General features: G+C 41.3%; 1 protein-coding gene across 5 annotated transcripts in view; it reads left to right on the top strand.

The window, feature by feature from the left end:
- TRAF3 (TNF receptor associated factor 3) overlaps positions 1-24,090 on the top strand; it is a 115,851-nt gene that overhangs the window by 59,482 nt on the left and 32,279 nt on the right. For 4 of the 5 annotated variants that reach the window (XM_025442493.3, XM_049113503.1, XM_035719569.2 and 1 more), the window contains 2 exons: positions 1,299-1,423; positions 23,719-23,980. In XM_025442493.3, the coding sequence (XP_025298278.1) occupies positions 23,736-23,980 (245 nt within the window). In that variant the 5' untranslated portion in view covers positions 1,299-1,423; positions 23,719-23,735. Of the gene's footprint in view, positions 1-1,298; positions 1,424-23,718; positions 23,981-24,090 lie in introns of those variants that run through there. The other variant, XM_049113505.1, reaches the window with a different exon arrangement.

A 24,090-nucleotide genomic window follows, 5' to 3' on the forward strand; every position in this document is an offset into this window, starting at 1 on the left:
TGGGGGAGGGGCAGAGGGGAGAATGACTCTTGAGCAGGCTCCACACCCAGCACAGAGCCTGAAGTAGGGCTGGATCTTACAATCATAACCTGAGCCAAAATCAAGAGTCAGGTGCTTAATGGACTGGTGCCCATATTCAAATAATTCTAAAACTCTATGTAACAGGGATACCTGGGTCGCTCAGTGGTTGAGCGTCTGCCTTTGGCTCAGCACGTGATCCCTGTGTCCTGGGATCAAGTCCTGCATCAGGCTCCTCACGGGGAGTCTGCTTCTGTCTCTGTCTCTCTCTATGTGTCTCTCATGAATAAATAAATAAAATCTTTTTTTTTTAATTCTACCTAACAAAGAATTTTTAGGATACCAGTACATAGCCATTCAGTTAGCAAGAATTAAAAAGCCTGACAAGTCTTGTTGAGGAATTTGAGCACTGTAAACTTCTGGTAGGAGTATAAATTATTAACATCTTTGGGAAATAGTTTGGCTTTATGTAGCAAAGATGAACATACACTTACCCAGTAATGTAGAAGTCACATTTCTATGTCTGCACACCAGAGAAATACATGCTCACATGTTCAAGATAGCTGCACCAGTGAGATCTGTGTCTTTGCTCCAAAGTAGAAACCATCCAGGGGACAGGGGACTGGATAAGTAAATTATGGTATATTTACACAGTGGAATACTACACAGCAATGAAAATAAATGGCAGGTACAGCAACAGAGGTGGAGTGAAAAAAAAGTAAGACAAAAGAATACATACAATATAATTCTATAAATCTGTTTATATAAAATTAAATTTGGCAAAAGTAAGCTGTATCAGACCTGCATGCCTAGATGACCCATCTAAAGAAGAGTAAAGGAGTGATAACCGTAAAGATTTGGGTAGTTACTGCTCACAAGGGGAAGTAGGGGTGTGGGGTCAGAGAGAGGCACCCAGCCCTTTTGGGGTTTCAACAGTGTTCTGTTCCTTGGCCTAGATGGTAGTTGGACTAGTGTTTGTGTACCGAACATACGTGTTTCCTGTGCTTTTTTTGATGTGTGCAATACTTCATGATAATAGTTATTATAAAAAAATAGTTATTATAAAATAAAAATAGTCTGAAGATACTGAGACTTTGTAATTTGTGTCCAACTCAAAAAATGGAAAATCCAAAGTACATGTTTATAGAGAGTGGTTAAAGTGTTTTCTTTAACTTCTTTCTTGACCATTTTTTTTAAATTTACGTTTTTTGAAATTCTGTTTTTAAAATCTGTAAAAATGTTCCCAGTGTGAGTTGACCAAGTATTATTCTTACTCCCAGGTAAGAGACTCCACTACATTCTTTGAAGAAGGATAAGATTGACACTGCTTCGCTTCTTTCTTTACCGAAGTCTCTTCCTCCCAGACCGAGCTTTGGGTATCTTCCTTACAGCATATGACACACGGGTACGTCACTGGAAAATTTTAATTTGTATAGATTTCTCTTTGCAGCTGGAACTTGTTTGCTTTTTGTAAAAATAAAGTGATTAAAACACATCCTGAACTTACTCATTTTTGGCTTTAGCAGTTTCACTCTGAGACGGATGTATTTGAGTATCTTCTGCACACATGGCACCATGTTTTGGTGTGTGTCTAGCCTTATTTTTATTTCTCATTTCTTTAAACCAGCATTACTTTTTGAGAATAATTGACATTATCCCTGATGGCCCGGTAATAATGAATGTGTTTGAAACCCAGGGCAGGGGTAGGGGTTTTTGCCTCATAGACTTGCCCTCTGAAAAACCCAAGACCCACTCTTTCCTGCAGGACACCCACTGCAGTGAAGGTGCCAGTGGCTGAGGCTGGAGGCCTACTCAACTCAGGATTGCATCTTTTGGTACTTGAACTGTTTGCTCCATAGCCATTGTTCTCTAGAAGTTTGAAAGGAAACTATATTTTAGTCTCTAATTTGTGATTGAGTGGCACTCTACTTGAAATTAACTCTAATATGTTAGAACAGTAAAATGAATATAAAATGAGTTTGAAGTATTTGCATTCAAAGTGAGATTTAATATGTAGCTATTTTTTAATAAATTCATAAGTATCAAGAAAACTGCAGTTTAAAAGATCGTTTGTAATCATAGGACCACTTAGCTTTTCCCAGCCATCTGAGTTTTTAGTTTGTATGGAGCAGGGTTCAAACAATCCCAGCGAGCGGATGCGTCCCTTCAGTCTGTCCCATCACTTGACAGCCCCTCCCTGTCCCCTTTCTTCTGTGTGTTTTCTTGGTTGCTTGCTTGTCGTCAGAGGTTTCCCTCTGTTGACTTTTGCCCTTTCCACTGAGCGTGTTCTTCTGGCCTCTGCATCTCCTGTGACTGGGTGGGCAGATGCAGTGGCTTGACCACATCCCTGCGTGGCCTTTGAGCACAGGCTCTGCAGAGGCAGTGATGGGTGCCCTCATCAGGACTCCTGTGTCTCAGGGACTTGGGGCCAGTGCTGCCTGGGGCCTGGCCTGTGTCATTGGAGGTCGTGAAATGATGGTGCCACACTCTTTGCCATTGACTTTTGCCTTGGGTAGTTGATACTTCGATAGAAACTCTCGCTCCTTAGGTTTTGATTACACTAAGGAACAGTTCAAATAGGAAAGGGAGGATAAATGCCTGGTTCGTTCTTTTTACCAGTTCACAAACTAATGAGTTGGTTTTACAACCACTTCCAAAGTGACTGTTGACTTGGGAACTTAGACTATGTGGTGTGTTTAGATCCCTTAGTTATGATTCTTACAGATGCTCACCTTGAGCCACCGTGGCCAGTTGAGCCTGAGTGGGCTCCTTTGTCCTCTGACCTGCATTCCTCGTTCCCTTGCTTTGTGGTGTGAGATGATGTTCTAGATTTCCTTCTAGACTTCTTTGCCCCAGACCTCGCATTGTCTCTTTGTCTGAGCAGCTCTCATTCCTTTTTGTATAAAATGGTATCTTGAGACCACAGTCTGGGTGCTGAGGATAGTCACAGCTGCAAGGCTGGTTATTGTTTGCAGGCGTTTTGGATAGATTGCCAGACAAATACACTTTTTAAGTGAAAATATCATGAATTCATACTGATGTTTCTTTCAAATTTAGTATTGTTTTTAATTCTTTATGCCTCTATTGCTGTCTCTTTTCCTAATGCTGAAAGCCTTGGTTCCTAACAACATTAACATTGTTCGTTACCTGTTTTATCCTATAAAAGAAATCTGATAGATTTGTTTGTTTGTTTGTTTATTTATTTTAAAGATTTTATTTATTCATGAGAGACACGAGAAGCAGAGACATAGAGGGAGAAACAGGCTCTTATAGGGAGCCCAATGTGAGACTCAATCCCCAGACCTGGGATCACGCCCTGAGCTAAAGGCAGATGCTCAACCGCTGAGCCACCCAGGTGCCCCCAAATATGATAGTTTTAGAATAACAATGTCAGTGTATTACCAATAATATGATTCCTGAAAACAGTTTAGGATTTTATGCAGTTCTTTTTGTCCTTAGAGTATACATCCCTAGGGATATTTTGCCAAATTAAATTTTAAAGTCACTTGAACCAGATCCTCAGTGTGCCAGCAACAGGTTTACACAGTCATATGCATTTTTTATTTGAATTTGAAGGAACAGCTGCTTTTAAAATTTTGTAAGTTTCTAAAACATTTTCATATTTCCAGGGGTGCCTGGGTGGCCCAGTGGTTGAGTGTCTGCCTTCAGCTCAGGGTATGGCCCTGGAGTCCTGGGATTGAGTCCTGCAGCAGGTTCCCTGGGGTCTCTCTCATGAATAAATAAATAAAATCTTTTTTATAAAAAAAAAAAAAGACTGTATATCAATAAACTGAATCTGAGAGCCTCTCCCTAGCCACAGAACATACACCCTGGGGCACCTGGCTGTCTCCATCAGTGTAGCATGTGACTCTTGCTCTTGAACCCCATGTTGGGCATAGAGATTACTTAAAAAAATAAAATAGAATCTTTAAAAAAAAATGTATACCCTGTATCCATAGAGGTGGTGGTGACAGAGAGAAGAAGAGTGTTGAAACCAACAGGTCTTGGTCAGTAAACAGGTGTCAGAATCAGGGAAGTGAGGACAGTTCTGCTGGAGCGGCTGGCTCAGTGGCAGTGTCACTCCCTGCCGTGGGACAGGTTGTGGTGGTGGAGTCAGGGATGTGGCAAACAGGAATGAGAAGCACCGAGAAAGGCAAATTCCATGTTGGGGGCATTAAATGCAAGGGGCCTGTGTAGCAAGACAGACTGAGCAAGGTGGTCTGGGAGCTCAGAAAGTGTGGTGCTGCGGTGCTCAGAATAGAAGCTCAAGGGTGCAGGTCTGCTGGGTAAGGCCTTGGGGAGGGGTGCAGTTGGCCAGCATGAGTGTGTGGAGGGGAGGAGTGAGTGGGCCTCAGCACCCAGGCAGTCCCTACCTCTAAACCACAGGCAGAAATGGGGGAATCTGCTCGAGAGACTGGGGAGGGGCACTGACACAAGAGCCAGTGCTTTGTGAAATCTCATGCTTTATTCTAAAAGTCGACTTAAATACTGTAATCCAAAAAAATAAATAAATAAATAAATAAATAAATAAATAAATAAATAAATAAATAAATAAATAAATACTGTAATCCAGTCTTTCAGGTGGCCGTGTTTTATGTTTTTCACTCATATTTTTATTTTTTTAAATGTTTTAAAATTTTTTATTTATTTATGATAGTCAGAGGGAGAGAGAGAGAGAGAGAGAGAGAGAGGCAGAGACACAAGCAGAGGGAGAAGCAGGCTCCAAGCTCCGGGAACCCGACGTGGGATTCGATCCCGGGTCTCCAGGATCGCGCCCTGGGCCAAAGGCAGGCGCCAAACCGCTGCGCCACCCAGGGATCCCTCACTCATATTTTTGAGTAAAGTTGTTGCTCCAGGGAAATGAACCTTATCACACACGTGCAGCTGCCTGTGCCTCCTGTCCAGGCTCACCCTCGGGGCAGTATCCACCTGGTTGTGGCTCTGTGGCTTGTCAAAGCACCAGCCCCTCAGCCTGTCCCCCTCCCAGAGGGCAGGACGCTGGCTCTGGGCCAAGAAAGGCGCAGCTTCTTTGCATAGTCGGGATTGAATGAATGCTTTTAAAAAAAAAATCCCTAAATCAAGGGATATTGGCAGTGCTGGGCCTCAAAGCTATTGTTTTCCTAAAGGATTTAAGACCAAGTTTTATACTGAGGTTTAATCCGGTTATTTCCAGCTGTGAGCCTGTGGCCGGCTGTCCTGTCCTCATCGCCCTTCCCCCCAGTCTCTCTTTTTCTCTCTCCAGAGTGGGGTTTTTCATGTGATTTGGATCTGCCTGTTTGGAGAAGAATCGAGTCTCCTCTCATCTTTACTCGGCCAGTATGTTAGCCACAGGCCCAAGCAGAGCATTTGGCATCAGGTATCGTGAAAAGAGCCTGTGCTGAAATGTTTACATAAACATGGATTGCCAAAAAACTTTTTTTTTTTTTTTTTAATCAACAGGGCACACCTGTCTGTTTATGGTTTTCTCTCTTCTTTTATTGGCATTACTTAGATGATAACTTTTAATTTCCCTGCTGGGCTTGATGGTGAGCTTGTTGTGTTTTATACTTTCTTGCTGGCAGGAGCCATTTTCTTTGTTTATCTGATGCTTCCCTTTTTTGGTTTTCCCCGGGCTTTCCAGTTCTTGGAACACCCTTTTGTCAGCAGATGTGCTTTGGTTTCCAATTTCCAATCTCCATGTAAGATGTAGTTCAACTTAAATCACAAGTAGGGAAGATAAATTGTTAGAGTGATGAAGGCGTAGAGGAAAAGCAGAGGACTCCAGTCCAGCTCTTTGCTCTACTCCTGAGTACGGATGTGCCTCAGCTTCGAGAAAGGCTTCCTGCATAGCTGATGAGAAACCAAAATTTTGTGAATCGATTTTCTCAAATAGAAGTTTTTCCATTTGAGTAAGAATATGGCACAAAATATAAATTCCTGCCTAAAATATGTAGCAAAAGTAAATAATGTAATAATAGAGTAGTAATTCTACTCAGAGGATACTGCAGAGTGGGAGTTCTAGAACTAAGAAGGCCAGGCACTGGGGCAAGCCCTGGTCCTTGGAGCGGGCTCAGGGTACTACCTTTGAGGCTGCTCCTCCCCAGTTGTTTCTGCTCTTGGCTCCTCTTAAGCTCCTCAGAGTGCACAGACTCCCCCAGCGCCATTTCTTACCATATACCTTGCCTACCTTATAGTTTCCATGGTGCTCTCTTTGCCTCATGTATCTATTGTTTCTGTTCAGAACATTTTTCTTGATGTGTGTGGAAGCAAACCTCCTCTTCCCACACTTAATGCGAAAAGGCGAGATGTTGGCAGTAGCCTCAGGTTCTCATCACTCACTTGGCGCGGTGTACTGACCAGAGGCTTGTGTTATAAACCCCATGCTGCTTCCCCAGACTGGCTTGTTAAACATTAATCCACTTGTGCCCACGAGTCACCTTCTCCTCCACCACCTCTTTATTTTTTTTTCACCACCTCTTTAATAATTGGACTGAGTTTGCATTATTTTTCTTCAACACAATTATTATAAATATTACAGGATTTAATTAATGTATACTTATTGCATTTAAACTTTAGAATTAAGGTAGAATTTAACTATTTTTATATCCATGTATAAGCAAGTGAAATAAAGGTTTGTTTATTTATTTATTTAAAGATTTTATTTATGGGACACCTGGGTAGCTCAGTGGTTGAATGTCTGTCTTTGGCTCAGGGTGTGATCCCGGGATCCAGGATTGAGTCCCATACCAGGTTCTCTGTGTGGAGCTTGCTTCTCCTTCTCCCTGTGTCTCTGCCTCTCTCTCTTTTTCTAAAAAAGATTTTATTTACTTGAGAGAAAGAGCACAAGCAGAGGGAGGAAGAGGGAGAAGCAGGCTCCCCGCTGAGCAGAGATGGGGGCTTTATCCCAGGACTCCCAGGACTCCAGGATCATGACCTGAGCCAAAGGCAGAGGGTTAACTGACTGAGCCACCCAGGTGCCCAAGATATGTTTGCTTGTTTGTTTGTTTGTTTGTTTTTAAAAGTTTACTCAGAGAGACACATAGAGAAAAGCAGAGACATAGGCAGAAGGAGAAGCAGACTCCCTGTGTGGAGCCTGCTGGGGTACTCAATCCAGGACCCCAGGATCACAACCTGAGCCAAAGGCAGCCGCTCAATCACTGAGCCACCCAGGTGCCCCAGGTATGTATATTTAAACCAGAAATCTAGTCAGAGATTTTCACGATCATACATTTTAGGAAGTTCCAAAATGTGACTTGACTAACGTTGCTACTTCTGGTGCTTAGCCTACATGTGGAGCACACAATGGGATTCTTGGCCTGTGGATGTCCAGATGCAGTTGCAGATTAGAAATTGCCATCATAGATAGAAAAATTTAGCATTTTCAGTTCATACGTTTGTAGGAACTTTCTTTTTTACAGTAGTTTTTAGTTGAGGGGCCTTTGAACATGGTATCAGCTTTTGTAACTATACTTACACTAGATATTGTTGTTCTAGTCTGTCTGACTCCAATGGATGCCCAGTTACCATATGCACTGGCACTCAGCATGGTGCCTATTGATGTTGGCAGTTGTCCTTTGGCCACTTATCTCCTTATTGCTTTCTATTTGATTTAAAACATTATTAGCTCAAGTTAGTTTTTCAGTGCCTTCTAATATCTTTATCCCTCTCAACTATTTTTTTAAGATTTTATTTATTTTATTTGAGAGAGGGAGTGTGCACGAGTGAGAGGAGGGGCAGAAGGAGAGAAAATCTCATGCAGACTCTGCTGAGTACGGAGCCCAACACAGGCTCAATTTCAGGACCCTGAGATTATGACCTGAGCCGAAATCAAGAGTTGGATGCTTAACTGAGCCACGCAGGTGCCCCTCAATTTTTACTTTTTTTTTATTAAAATATATACAATGATATGAAATTCTTTGGATCTAAATATGGACAGAATTGTATTACATCAGGTTCAAATGTGCTGGCCATTTTTTTTATGTTGTTACTGCTATTATTTTTCTGCTTGGGGTTATTGAGTGGTTATTACATTATACTGTTACATTTTTTTAAGGTTTTGTTTATTAATTTGAGAGAGAGAAAGAGATGGCACAAGAGAGTTTGAGCAAGAAGATGGGGGGTGGGCTGGGAAGGACAGAAGGAGAGAGTGCTGAGCAGAGAGTGATCCCAAGACCCTGGGATCATGATCTAAGCCAAAGGCAGACACTTAACCAACTGAGCCACCCAGGCGTCCCCATTACCTTTTTTTAATAAGAAAAAAGATATCATATAACCCTTTAAAATACAGTTTAGTGGGCAGCCCCTGTGGTGTAGCGGTTTAGCGCCGCCTGCAGCCCAGGGCATGATCCTGGAGACCCTGGATCGAGTCCCACGTCGGGCTCTCTGCATGGAGCCTGCTTCTCCCTCTGCCTGTGTCTCTGCCTCTCTCTCTCTCTGCATCTCTATGAATAAATAAATAAAATCTTTAAAAAAAATAAAAATAAAGTACAGTTTAGTGATTTTTAATATATTCACAGTGCTAGAATGTAGTCATTCACCCCAAAAAGAAACTCTGTAACCACTAAGTTACTCTCCATTTTTCTGCCTTTGCCCCACTCTTTGGTAACCACTAACCTCTTTTCTGTCTCTGGATTCACCTCTTCTGGATATCTTACATAAATGGAAGTATATGGTATGTGGCCTTTTGTTTCTGATTTCTCTTATTTAGCACAATGTTTCTGGGGTTCTTTCATGTTGTAGTATGTCTTAGTATTTCACTCCTTTTTATGGTGAAATAATAGTACATTGTATGGATAAGACCACATTTTGTTTATCTGGTCATCTCTTGTTAGGCCCCTTGGGCTATTAATACTTTTTGTCTTTTATGAATATTGCTGCTTTGAGCATATGTGTACAAGTCTGTGTAAACATGTGTTTTGGAGTCTTTTGGATATATACATGGGAGAAGAATTTCTTTTTTTTAAAGCAATTTTTAAAAAGATTTTATTTATTTATTCATGAGAGATACAGAGAGAGAGAGAGAGGCAGAGACACAAGCAGAGGGAGAAGCAGGCTCCATGCAGGGAGCCCGACATGGGACTCGATCCCGTGACTCCAGGATCAGGCCCTGTGCTGAAGGTGGTGCTAAACCACGGAGCCACCAGGGCTGCCCTGGAGAAAAATTTCTAGTCAAATGCTAACTGTTTGAGGAACTGACAAATTGTGTGAGGCATTGCCAGCACCATTTTACATTCCCTCTAACAGTAGATGAGGGTTCCAGTTTCTTTATGTCCTCACCAGTACTTGGAATTTTCCATTTTTTTTTATTAAAGCCATCCTAGTGGCTGTGAAGTAACATGTCATGATTGTCGATTTTTAAAAACATTATTTTTTTTAATTGACCTAAAATTCATACAACATAAAATTAGCCATTTTTAAAAAAGATTTTATTTACTTATTCATGACAGACACACACACACACAGAGGCAGAGACACAGGCAGAGGGAGAAGCAGGCTCCATGCAGGGAGCCCGACGTGGGACTCGACCTCTAGGATCACCCCCTGGGCAGAAGGCGGCGCTAAACCGCTGAGCCATGAGCCATCGGGGCTGCCCAAAATTAGCCATTTTTAAAGTGAACAATTCAAAAATAAAAAATAAAGTGAACAATTCAGTGCCATTTAGTACATTCACAGTGTTGTATAACCACAACCTATGTGTGGTTCCGGAACATTCCCATTACCCCAAAGGAAACCCCATACTCCTTAGGCAGTTACTCCTTATTGCTCTTCCCTCAACCCCTGGCAATGACTGGTCTGCTGTGAGTCTCTGTGGATTCACCTATTCTATATATTCTTATAAATGGAGCACACAGGATGTAGTCTTTTGTTTCTGACATCTTTCATTGAACATAATGTTTTCCAGGTTCATCCATGTTATAGCCTGTATCATTGCTTCCTTTCTTTTTATGGCTGAATAATATTTAACATCCTATTGTCTGGAGATCCCGCATTTTGTCTATCCATTCATCTGTTGATGGACATTTTGGTTGTTTCCACCTTGTGGGTATTGTGAATAATGCTGCTATGAGCATGTGTGTATGTGTGTTTGAGTACCTGTTTTCAGTTCTTTAGGGTATGTACCTAAGAGTGGATTCACTGGGCCATATGGTAATTCTATGTTTAACTGTTTGAGGAACCACTAGATTGTTTTCCACAGCAGCGGAACCATTTTGTTTTCACCAGCAGTGTATGAAGGTTCCAATTTCTCCACATCTTCTCTTCATCAATGCTAGATATGTAACCTTTTTAAAACAATTAAAACCATCTTGGTTGGTATGAAGTGGTAGCTCAGTGTGGTTCTTACTTATATTTCCCTAGTGACTAATGATGTTGAGCATCTTTTCATGTGCTTTTGGGTGTTTCTGTATCTTCCTTAGAGAAATGTTTATTCATATATTTTGCCATTTTTAAATTGGGTTGTTTGTCTTCTTGTTGAGTTGTAAGGGTTCTTTATGTATTTAGGATATTAGGCCTCTATCAGATATGTGGTTAGCAGATATTTTCTCCTATTCTGTTGTCTTTTTTTGTTTTGTTTTGTTTTTTAGATTTTATTCATTTATTAGAGAGGAGGGGGGTGGAGCAGAGGGAGAAGCAGACTCCTCACTGAGCAGGAAGCCTGATGCAGGGCTCAATCCCAGGACCCTGGATTTATGACCTGAGCAGAAGGCAGACACTTAGCTCACTGAGCCACCCAGGTGCCCTGTGTTTTCACATTCTTGATAACACCCTTTTATGTAAAGAGGTTTTTTTAATTTGGTGAAGTCAAATTTATCTATTTTTTCTTTTGTTGCTTGTTATCTTGGTGTCATATCTAAGAATTCTTTAGACCAAGGTTATGAATATTTGCCACTGTTTTCTTCTAAGAGTTTTTTGTGTTATCTCTTACCTTTTAGTGGGTAATCCCATTTGATCTTAGTTTGTATATATAGAGTGATATAAGAGTCCAGATTCATTCTTCTGCCTGTGGTTACCCAGTTATCACAGAGACTGGTTTTCTTTCCCCACCACCACTAAATGATCTTGGTATCCTCATGAAAAATCATTTGGCCATATTATTTCTGGATTTTCAGTTGTATTTCATTGGTCTGTATATCTGTCCTTATGCCAATATTACGCTGTTAATGATTACTGTAGTTTTGTAGTAGGTTTTGAAATAGTTTGAGAAGTGTGGGTCTTCTCTTCATTTTTATTTTCTAATATTGTCTTGGCTCTTTGCAGTTCCTTCCAATTCCGGGTCAGATTTTTTCATTTCTGTCAAAGGAAGGCCATTAGACCATTGATAGGGATTGCATTGCATTTGTAGATCACTTTGGGTAGAGTAGTAGGATTCTCCAGAGAATCAAAACCAACATGTACATGCATGCACATAGAAAGAGATATTTATTATAAGGAATTGGCTCTCACAGTAATGGAGACAAGCAAATCCCAAGATCTGCAGTATGAGTTGGCAAACTGGAGAACCAGGAGAGCCAATGGCTTAGTTCCAGCCTGAGTCTGAAGTCCTGAAACCATAAGAGCCAATGCTTTAGTTCCTGTCCAAAGGCCAGCAGGCTCAAAATCGAGGAAGAGCTGATATTTCAGTTCAAGAACAAAGGCAGGAAAAAAGACGATGTCTCAGTTTGAAGGCAGTCAGGTAGAAAGAATCCTTCTTACTTGGAGGTGAGTCGGCCTCTTTGTTCTATTCAGACCTTTGACTGATTGGTTGATGCCCACCCCTATTGGGAAGGACAGTGTGCTTTACTCAGTCTACCAATTCAAATGATAATCTCATCCAGCATCCTTACAGAAACACCTAGAAATAATGTTTGACCAAATATCTAGGCACCCCATGGTCAGGCAAGTTAACACATAAAATTAATCAGTCAGTAGTATTGCCTTTGTAACAATATTAAGTCGCTAATCCATGTACATAGACCTGTTTTGGAGCTAACAAATGTCTACTGCTTAATTGTTTCTTCTTTAATTTCTTTCTGCAATTGTTTTGTAGTTTTCAGTGAACAAATATTTTACCTCCTTGGCTAAATTTATTTCTAGGTACTTTATTCTCGTGGATGCTATTGTAAATCGAATTGCTTTTTTAATTTCCTTTTTGGATTGTTTATTACTGTTGTATAGAAACACAACTGATGTTTCTATGTTAATCCTGTACCCTGCAATTTTAATGAATTCCTTTATTAGCTCTAGTTTTTCTTATGAATTCTTTGGGATTTTCTATATGTAGGACCTTGTCATCTATAAATAGAAATACTTTTACTTCCTTCTTTCTTATTTGGATGCATTTTACTTCTTTTTCTTGCTCTGGCTAGAACTTCCAGCATAATATTGAATAGCAGTGATGAAAACATATTTCCTTCCCTTCTTCCTGGTCTTAGGGTAAAAGCTTGCAGTCTTTTGCCATTAAGTGTGAACTTGATTTCATAGATATCCTTTATCTTGTTGGGGTAGTTCCCTTTTATTCCTAGTTTTCTGAGGGTCTTAATGAAAGGGTATTAGATTTTGTCAACTAGTTTTCTACATCAATTGAAATGATTGCATCTTTTCCTCCTTTATCTGTTAATGTGATACAGTACATTGATTTTCTTAAACTATTCTTGCTTTCCTAGGATAAATCCCACTAGGTATTTAAAAGTATATAATACTTTTAACATGCTGATGGATTCAGTTTTCTATTTTTTTTGTTGAGTGTCTCTTTCATGTTTGAAGAACAGTTTTGCTAGATACAGGATTCCTAGTTGATTTTTTTTCATTCAGTCCTTTGAACATGTCGTCCCATTGTCTTCTGTTTTCCATGGCATATGATGAGATGCCAACTGTAACTTTATTGAGAAAATCCTTGTGTGTGTGAAGTAGCTTCTCACGTGCTGATTTCAGAATTTTCTCTTTGTTTTTTCACAGTTTGATTATAATGTATTTTATTATGGATTTCTTTGAGTTTAAAATGGTGTTGAGCTTCCTATATGTGCAGATTAATAGTTTTCATCAACTATGGGAAGTTTTTGTCCACTATTTCTTCAAATATTCTTTCCAGCACTTTCTCTCTCTCCTTTCCTTTCTGGAACCTCCCCTAATGTGTATGTTGGTATGATTGATGATGCCCTACAGGTTTTTGAGGCTCTGTTCATTTTTCTTTGTTGTATTTTCCTTTTGTGATTTAGACTGGATAAACTCAGTTGATTCATCTTCAGGTTCTCCAGTTCTTTCTTATGCCGAAGTTCTGCTATTGAATCCCTGTTATGAGGTTTTCATTTCAGTTACTGTGCTTTCCAGCTCTAGAGTTCCTATTTGGTTCCTTTAAAATTCTTCTCTTTATTGATAACTCTGTTTTGTGAGCCATTGTTCTTATGGTTTCTTTTATTCTTGGACATGATTTCCTTTATCTTTTTGAATATATGTAAAATAGCTGATTTAAACTATTTGTAAGTCCAGTGTCTAGCATTCCTCCTGAATAGTTTCTATTTTTTGCTTTTTCCCCTGTGTGTGGGCCATACCTTCATGTTTCTTTGCATGCTTTGTAATTTTTTTTAAAGATTTTTATTTATTCATGAGAGAGAGAGAGAGAGAGAGAGAGAGGCAGAGACACAGGCAGAGGGAGAAGCAGGCTCCATGCAGGGAGCCCGACGTAGGACTTGATCCCGGGACTCCAGGATCACGCCCTGGACCAAAGGTGGTGCCAAACTGCTGAGCTACCCGGGCTGCCCCTGTAATTTTTTTTTAATTGGACACTTTTAATATTATAATGTGGCAAATCTGGAAATGAGATTCTTTTTCTCCCCAGGATCTGTTTTTATAGTTGTTTGTGTAATGACTTCTTGAGCTAAGTTTGTAAAGTTTATATTCTTTATCATGTGTGGCTATTAAAGTCCTTGTTCTAATAGCATAGCGATGGAACACATTTCTTTAAGTGCCTACAACCAAAATTATCTCCTAGTCTTTTCGGATAGGGTTTTTATGAGTGTTGGGGTATGCTTTCAACACTTTAGCCGGGCAGTTGACAACTCTTATTTACCATTCATTTCCTCTGTGTGGAACCTGAAGTTCAGCCAGAGGCTTGAGGCCTTCTCAGGTCTTTCCTGAGCATGCACACAGTCCTGGGCATTTATGTGGCCTTCTAGATTCCCGGAAACACATTGAAGCTTGTCAGAGGCCTTTCTCCCCAGCTTTTCTTCTCAACATTTTGGTTAATCTATTGTTTGCTTCAGTTGTTACTGATTGCTCTGAGCAGTGATAACTAATAAATTTGCCCCTAAATGTCTTCAATAACCACCACCTCCCACCACTACCAGTAGCCAGCCATGTCAACATTGGGAGAATTCTGAGTTTATTGAGATAAAGCCAAGTGCTTGGAGTTGATCTTCTAGATAGGTCAAAACAAACCACCGAAATTCTTTGCAAATGAGGTCTGTTCTTCTCCTGCTATCCCTCCACCTCCTGCCAGATACCTGTTCCAGGTCACAGACTATTATCCTGGTGCATGGGTTCAGGTTTGGGTAAAATGCCACTGTGCTCATTGTGCTTACCAAGGTTCAGCTGGTTTCTCATGATTAAGTAGTCTTCTCGTTGCTGCACGCTTTCATTTAGTTTCCAAGATTCCAAGAAGTTGCCTCTGGTGGATTTTGCCAGTTTTTTTTTTTTTTCTTGATTTTATTGAAGGATAGACTTTTGGAATTTCTTACTCAACCATTTTCACTGATACAATTCATTAGTCTGTTTTTTTTTTTTTTTCATTAGTCTGTTTTTAGTATTGTGACCAACTTTGGGTTTGCCTAATTTATGTACACTGCACCTGAGATTCCAGAAAGGATTTAAGATGGCCTAGGGAGGCAAACAAGATAAAAGATAAATTATTTATTGTATTTGTTTTGAGCCTGTTAGTTAAAGGGCATTCTGGTAAAAAATGTGCCCTCCCAAGTTGCTACTGAAAATTTGGTCTTACAGATGGAAGTTTTGTTTCCTTTGGTGATCTTGAGGTCTCTTTCTTCCCTGTTATATAGGTTGAAGGGACTCGGAAGAAAATTTACCTCTGTGGTTTCTCCATTTATATGACTTTGTAGATGATTTCAAGGTGATCACCACATTACTGTCCAGCTTTAGGAATGCTCGTGATTGTCTGCCTTTGAGTTGATTATGGAAAATTTGCCTCCAATGGTGGTTTTTCCAAATCCAAACTCGCTTTTTCTTGGGACACAATAGGTGGGTATTTGTCTTATTTTAAGACTTAAAGACATTGTCCCTATTGTCCTAGTTGTTTTAGGAAGTGATTAGATGATTCTCACACTTTTTATTAGAACTGACTTTTCATAGTGACAGTTGATGGCCTGCAAGTCTAGGATCATCAGTAAACCTGAGAGTATTCATCTGTCCACCAGTCCTAGCACCTGCTGAGGTGTCTAGCTCCTGCTTTCCCTAGGCCAGCTAAGGCCCACATCAGGCATCTCACTGATGCAGAAGGTCATGGACCTACCCCTAGGCCCTGCTCAGGGTTCATGTAATTTCTGACTTGAATAATCTCTTTTTAAAGAAGAATGTTTTCCATGAGCAATGTGAGTCAATTTAACATAATGGCTTATTTTCTAGTTTTATTTGAACATAATATTCTTCTTTTCAAAACAATTTTGTAATAGAGGTGGAGCTGCTTTTTATTTCAGTTTTGTATATGCTGTTGTCCCTTTTTCATCAACACTACCTGTAAGATAATGTGAATATTTTTAAAAGGCCAAGATACGTGTAAATTTGACTACATTAAAATTAAGAACCTCTCTTCATTAAAAAAACATAAATAAATTTAAAGCCATCCACAAACTGGGGGAAGACATATAAATATAACTAACAAAGGTTTAACAGAATATGTGAGCAACCCCCACAAATCAGTATTATAGAAGATAATAGCCCAATTAAAAAATGACAGAGAGACACAATCAGGCATTTCATGGAAGAAAAAGCCTAAGTGGCCCATGAATATATGAAAAGATACTAAACTTTTAAATCATCAGAGTAAGAAAAAAAGACCATTGTACCTGCTAGGTTGGCAGAACCTAAGATGTTTGATTCCCAGTGTTGGCAAGGATGTGGATTAAAAGAAACATTTATCCTGCTTGACTTTGGAGAGTAGTTTGGCTCTAGCTTATAAATTGGCCATGCATTCAACCTGCAAATCAGCAGTACCTCTGTAGTCTAGATGTGGAGTCCAGGGCAGGGATCGGCAGGCTTTTTCTACATAAGGCAAGATGATAAATATTCTAGACTTTGTGGACCATATACAGTCTTGTCATTTAGTTGCCTTTGTTTCATTTGTTTGTTTGTTTAACCCTTTAAAAACCTAAAATGCATTCTTGGCTTCAGGGAAATAGACAATAGGTAACAGTAACCTAACAATCTACTGGCTAGATTTGACCCACAGACTATAGTTTGCTAACCCCTGATTGCCTGATCTAGGGCACAGACCCTAGAGAAACTTACATGAGGACGCCAGGACAGATGTGCCAAAGTGTTCAGAGCACACTTTTCATAACGGCAAGGACTGGCAACTGTGATCAGAAAGTGGATAGATGAGCTGTGGAATATTATACAGCAGTGAGAATGAATGGAAGCATAATCATGCACACAGCAGACACAGGTGAAAAGTTATAATGCTGATGGCAGAGGACTACATATGGTGCAATAACATTCCATGAAATTATTTTTTTTTAAGATTTTATTTATTCATGAGAGACACAGAGAGAGAGGCAGAGACATAGGCAGAGGGAGAAGCAAGCTCCCTGAGGGGAGCCTGATGCAGGACTCCATCTCAGGACCCTGGGATCATGACCTGAGCCAAAGTCAGACACTCAACCACTGAGCCACCCAGGTGCCTCACATTCCATGAAATTAAAAACAGGCAAAAGTATATTGTTTAAGAAGAAAAATATATATGATAGCAAAAGACTTATAGATCCAAATTTCAGACTGACATTTACTTCTGGAGAGAGACAGGACGACAGCTGAGGAAGGAGCATGCAGGTAGGTGGTGACATTTAAGCAGGTGGTGTATTCTGGGGCTCTTTTTGTTGTTGTCCTTTCATATGTATGGCACATAATCTTTATTTTATTTTATTTTTTAAGTAGGCTCCACACCCAACCTGGGGCTTGAACTCATGACGCTGAGATTAAGAGCCACATACACTACCAACTGAGCCAGCCAGGCGTCCCTGCCTTATAATCTTTTTTCTGTGTCAAATACCACCTAATACATTTTTTTGAAGAAAAGAAGGATACCAGCCAGGAAGGTCTTAGAACCCACCCACCTGTACTCCCTGAAACAATACTTTGTGTGCTGGAGTTATGCTGAGTTGCTCACCTGGGAGGGAAGGAGATGGATATCTAAGCAGCTCTTGGGTGGTAACCACCAGTGCAGCCCTTGAAGAGCTTTAGAGAGAACACCCAGGAGTGAGGGCCTTCCATAACAATAGTGAGGTTGCTGGCACAGAGTGCATGCTTTTCCTTCCCCATTGAAAAGACCTTGGCATATGTGTCAGAAACCAGTTGACCATAAACATGAGGGTTTATTTCTGGATTCTCAGTTCTCTTTCATCGATCTGTATGTCTAATACCAATATCACAGTGTCCCAAATAATTTGTAGTAAGTTTTGGAACAAGTGTGAGTCTTCTAGCTCTGTTCTTTGTCGAGATTGTTTTGTCTATTCTGGGTCCCCTGAATTTCCTTCTGTTTGTTAGATTCCACTTAATTTCAGCAAAAAAGAACCAGTAGGGATTGTTATAGGAATCGAGATGCATCTGATCAGTTTGAGTAGTGTTGCCATCTCAGCAGATGTCGAGTCTTCTAGCCCATGAACATGGGATGCTTTCCAATTCGTTTATATCTTTGATGTCTTTCAACAGTGTTTTATAATATTCAGTAAACATACATTGCCCTCTTTGGTTACATTTATTCCTGGATATTTTATTCTTTTTGATACTATTATAAGTGGATTGTTTTCTTAACTTCATTTTTGGGTTGTTTATTGCTAGTGTATAGAAATACAATTGATTTTTTTATATTGACCTCTGATTCTGCAACTTTGCTGAATCAGTTTATTAGTTCAACTCATTTTTAGTTTATTCTTTTCTGAGTTATATATGCAGGATGATGCTATCTGAAAAAGAAATAGTTTTATGTCTTCATTTCCAATTGATATGCCTTTTCTTTTTCTTGTCATATTGCTGAGAAGCGCCTTTTATTTATTTATTTATTTTTATGTCTTTATTTCAGAAGCGCCTTTTAAAACAAGGCTTGGGGCTGTCTAAATAGGGTGAGGAAACAGGCCATTCCTTGGCAGATTCCCTGACCGCAGTTGGTGGGAGGACGTATCTTCTCTGTATGCAGTGCTGCAGAGTCTGCAGATGGCCTCAACCTAAAATATTATAGTAATGCCTGATAGTGCAGATAGTTAGGGATATAGTATCTGCTTTTCATGTAAAGAGAAATGAGACTCTGGGGGTCAGTGCTGTGCTCAAGGATCCATCTCAGGGAGACACTGGGCCACCCTTACTACCCAGGCTACTCAGTGCCAGATGTCCTGCCTGACTGGCTCCTCCCCTGAAACCCCTAACACCAGGTTCCCTTCCACAGCCACCTCACAGTGCCATGTCTGCTGCTCCTTCTTGTCCTCCTCTGTTGGAATTGAAGTGATACCACCAGTCCAACTCCTGAAGCCTCAATATCCCCAAAACCAATGTGCTATCTTTCTTTTTTGAAGATCTGCAGCCCTTGGTACCTTCTGTTCATCATCCTCTGCTTGTTGACCCTGGAGTGCTCACCTCCTCGTGACTCCTTCAAAGCTCTCAGGGGCTGTGTCCCTGATGTGTGAGACACAGAGCTGTGTATGTCATAGGTGCCTAGTTGTATTTGTTGAAATAAAATGTGATTGGTTTGGCAAACCTTTACAGAATCACTCCTGGAGAAGGGTGCTCCTACCCATATAGAAGGGTGGTGGGCATGCCCTCCAGCATTCCCAGGTTGAAAGCCCTGATGTTTGTAAAACAATGTAGCCAGCAATACTCTCCAGGGAACACCGCTGAGGCGAAATAAAGTGGGAAGCGTCAGTATTTGAATGAAATGGGCTATTGCCCTCTAAAATAATATTTGTTTAATAGTTTAGTAAATATTGAAGGAAATATGTAATATACAACCTTTTACAAGTGTTTGGCAGTGATTAGAGTACCATAAAATGCACATCACCTCTGACCCAGCAGTTCTGTTGCTGTGTGGTTGCCTAAACGTGCAAAGATAGAAGTTCAGGAATGTTCACTGCAGATTGTTCATGATAGCACAACATCGGGGCGCCTGGGTGGCTCAATCAGTTAGCACCTGACTCTTGATTTTGACTCAGGTCATGATCTCAGGGTCTTGGGATTGAGCCCCATTTCAGGCTCTGCACTCAGTAAGGAGTCTGCTTGGGGTTCTCTTCTTGTCCTTCTGTCCTTCCCCATCATGTATGTACACTCTCTCTCTCTCTCAAAAAAAAAAATTCTTTTAAAAAATAGCAAAACATCAGAAGCAGCCTGAGTTTCTCCATTAGTGGAACTGGTTATATCAATTAGGTAAACCATCCAGTAGAGTGCTGTATGCAGCCCTTCAAAATAAGAAAGTAGGGCAGCCCCGATGGCCCAGTGGTTTGGCACCGCCTTCTGCCTGGGGTACGATCCTAGAGACCCAGGGTCGAGTCCCACGTCGGGCTCCCAGCATGGAGCCTGCTTCTCCCTCTGCCTGTGTCTCTGCCTCTCTCTCTCTGTGTGTCTGTCATGAATAAATAAATAAAATATTAAAAAACAAAACAAAAAAATAAAAAAATAAATAAAAAAATAAAAAAGTAGATCTGTATATGCTGATATGGGGAAAATGGCCAGAATACAGCATTGGTTTCAAAAGGAAGCTGTTTTTTTTTTTTTTTAATTTTTAATTTATTTTTTATTGGTGTTCAATTTACTAACATACAGAATAACCCCCAGTGCCCGTCACCCATTCACTCCCACCCCCCGCCCTCCTCCCCTTCTACCACCCCTAGTTCGTTTCCCAGAGTTAGCAGTCTTTACGTTCTGTCTCCCTTTCTGATATTTCCCACACATTTCTTCTCCCTTCCCTTATATTCCCTTTCACTATTATTTATATTCCCCAAATGAATGAGAACATATAATGTTTGTCCTTCTCCGACTGACTTACTTCACTCAGCAGGAAGCTGTTGATGAATTTGGATATGCGACACAGTTTGTGTGCAGGGAGAAAGAAGACATGTTTTGTTCATGTGCATTTGCCGCTTCTGGATGTTTGTCAGAAGGGAGCATCTGCCCCTGGGTAGTTGCAGTCAGGGGATCTGGTCTTTATTCCTTGCACTTCGCACCTCCATGTTTTAGTTTTTTGTTGTCTTTTCTGAGGGCACATAACTGTTCTAATCAATGAAAGTCTCACTGTGCTCCCTTAGATGTCTGTCACTGATCACAGCAGTTGGGCATATACAGTTTTAACGTTAGAGTCCTATACTTTAGAGTATATGCCACTATGTATAAATGACACAAACTAACCAAACCCACACGGAGCCATTTTGAACAGTTATTTTGCAATATTTTTTGTTTAGATTTTAAATTGAGATATAATTCTTGTACTATAAAATTCACCTCTTTAAAATGTCTGGTTCGATGAATTGTAATGTATTTAGAGATACATTAGACAGAGATAGTCCGTCCCATTATCCAGTTCCTGAACCGCTCATCACCCCTGAACCGCTCCATCACCCCAGGGGGAAAGCCTGTACACATCAGTACACACTCCCCTCCCTCAGCCCTGGCAGCTATGAGTCTGTTTTCTATCTGTATAGGTTTGCCTATTATGGAAACTTCATATTTAGACCATTTTCTTATGCTTCTTTTTCCTTCCTTGTGAATATAAGGTAGTGGAGATCTGGTGTTGCTCTGGTTTCTATAGCCCAAGCACGGTAGAGCATCTTTCCCTCCTTCCCTTAAGGCTCATTCTCCAGCCCACAGCCTAGATTGGGAATGGGTCATGCGTGGGATGAGATGCAGGGATGCTGGGTAGGATTGTCAGAGCCCCACAGTCGCCCGTTGCAGAGATGCTCCCGTTGGCACCCTACATCACAGGGTAAGGTAACTTACATTATAGGTAAGTCCTGATGTGCCTGCTGGCCATAGGCTGTCATGTGCCCTTTAGGACAGGGCTGCTGCGATGCTTTCTTTGATGTGCCTGGGATACATTTTGCATCTGTTCACTTATCTTAAGTAGCCTACAAAAACAAAAAATCTCAAACTGTATTCTTATTTATACAGAGAATGACATGTTGTAGGTAAATGAACATTTATTATTTATCATTTGTTTAATCCAAAGTTAATTGTCTCAGGGATCCCTGGGTGGCGCAGCGGTTTGGCGCCTGCCTTTGGCCCAGGGCGCGATCCTGGAGACCCGGGATCGAATCCCACATCGGGCTCCCAGTGCTTGGAGCCTGCTTCTCCCTCTGCCTGTTTCTCTGCCTCTCTCTCTCTCTCCGTGTGACTATCATGAATAAATAAATTAAAAAAAAAAAAAGTTAATTGTCTCTCAGGTTTGAAATAGGAATTCACCTTTAAAGAATCAAATATTTGTCATTAAAAACTGTTTATTGAACATGCAGCTTCCTGTGCATTATTGGCTGAGATACTAAACCAAACTCATAAGTAGCTTATAATCTAAGAAGAGTTTTCAAGGCTGGAAGCTCCAAGACCAGATCTAAAAGCTGAAGAGTTTTCTTTTCCTGGAAGAGTCGGTTGTCACAGAAACATAGCTTGGTACTATTAGTGGCTCAGACCTCACCTTTACATCTGTTAGCTCAGCAGATATATACCGGGTACCTTCTGCCCCTCAGGCACTCTTCTAGGTACCTGGAATTTGTCAACAAAACCTGCGTATCTGGGGAGCTTGCATCCTGCTCAAGGAGAAAGAGAGTTAACAACAAGCATGCAGAGTTAGAGGGTGGGAAGTGTCATGGAAAAAGTACAGACAGGGCAAAGGGGGTCCTTGAGAAGGCGGGGAGGTACATTCCAGGAGGGGAGGTGAACTCTGAGCATCTGCAGAAGCAAGGGCCTGGTGTGGAAAGTGAGAGGTCACACAGTGCCAGAGATGGCATGGCCAGTTGGCAGCAGATTGGCTCCTGGTCAACTATTTTCTCTGACAGGTACAGCAAGCACCAGGCACCTTCCTGCTTAGCATCACAATGAACAGGATTCTGATCAACAAAATTGTGAGCAAGGAGCAGCTGGCCTTTTGAGGTCTTTTTGAAAGCTTTTTTTCTTATTTTTATAAATAGATGGATTTCACAGGAGGCTTCCACACTTTGCCACAGTGATGTTCTATTTTATTAAAACTAGCCTGAGTGTGGCTAGAACACCAGTTCATTTATTTGTCAGATGTTAGGCTGCTGGCGTTCTGTACATTCCTAGTCGTAAAGCATTCATTCTTTCAGCTTCATAAAGAGGCAGAACAAGGCAATGTGAGGAACAAGGCTTTAGAGAGTGGGCTCTGCACCCAGCACCCCATGGCCTGAGGTGCGGGTCTGCCTCCTGTTCCAACCTTGCACTGGGGAGAAAAGGGAAGGGGATGAGGGACAGACACCCGGGGCCTTGTAAGTAGATGGAATTTGGCCCTCATTTTTATAATTAGCAGAAATAAATGGATTGAGCAAGAACACGGTGTAGTTTTGAGAGACCTGGTGAGTTTTGAAAGAAATTCCTCTGTAGGTTCACCAGATGTGCTACTGTGTACTTCAGCTGGCGGACCTGCACAGGCTGGAATCTTTGTGGCTCATGTGTAGGAGCTGTTATTTTGCCTGTTGATGGGAACTTACAGGTGGGAAGCAGCCATCTGTGCACTTGTCACCATGTGCGGGAGGAGAGCCTGCCCATATGGGCACAGGAGACCCATTCAGTTGCAGTGTCCCTCTGCTGGTTCCATCCCCAGGCATGAAAGTGCCTGTAAATCCACAGTGGGTGCATCCTGAAACTCTGTGGTGCACAGCATGGGGTCACATTGGGGCCAGGCTGGCCGTGTGGGCGGAAAGCAGGTGCCAGTCACGGTGTGCCCAGATTGGAGCATTGTGGGCAGACTCTTGGGGTCTCTTTGGGAGCAAAAGTAGCATGAAGAGTCTGCAGACACCATCACACAGTGTCTGCTGTTGTTGGAGTGAGTGACACTGTTCTGAGCGCAGGCTCCACAGCAATGCCATCACCATGTGGCAGGCCACCCCTGAGTCGTGTCACGGGCATTCATCAGCAGGGAGGTGAACCAAGAAATAAAACTGGCTGAGAACATCTGTTGCTTTGGCCAAAATATCAGAATGATGCGTATAATTTTAAGTTACAGCAAAGTATTACCTGTATTTCAAAGAACTTTAATGACACAACTGGTATACTTTTTGGAAGTTTTTGAACAGTAACGTTAATAGTCATGTTTGGCTCACATAGAAAGGGAAGAAGCATGTTTGCTTATGTCTGGTTCCCATCACATATTAAAGTCAGGAAGGTTCTTGTGTGTTACTTAAACTGAAAAACAAACAAACAAACCCACAGCTCTCAGGCACTTTTTCATCCCCAAAGCTGTGTATCCTTTCCTTGCAAAGGATGACATGATAGCATTTTACTCATGACTGTTACCTTTCCCCCCACCAGAATTTCTCTTTCCTAAAATGGAGTCAAGTAAAAAGATGGACTCCCCCGGCACACTGCAGACTAACCCACCGCTAAAGCTGCACCCTGATCGCAGCGCCGGGACGTCCATTTTCGTCCCCGAACAAGGAGGTTACAAAGAAAGGTTTGTGAAGACCGTGGAGGACAAGTACAAGTGTGAGAAGTGCCGCCTGGTGCTGTGTAACCCGAAGCAGACTGAGTGTGGACACCGGTTCTGTGAGACCTGCATGGCTGCCGTGCTGAGGTAGGGGCCCCCGCTGCCCTGGTCTGGGCTCACTGTGCCTTGCAGCTTCTCCAGTTTCTCTCCACTCGCTGCTTCACTTCTCTAAACAAGAAATGCTAAAGGTTAAAAGC

This window comes from Canis lupus, chromosome 8 (assembly GCF_003254725.2).
Source record: "Canis lupus dingo isolate Sandy chromosome 8, ASM325472v2, whole genome shotgun sequence".
NCBI lineage: Eukaryota > Metazoa > Chordata > Mammalia > Carnivora > Canidae > Canis > Canis lupus.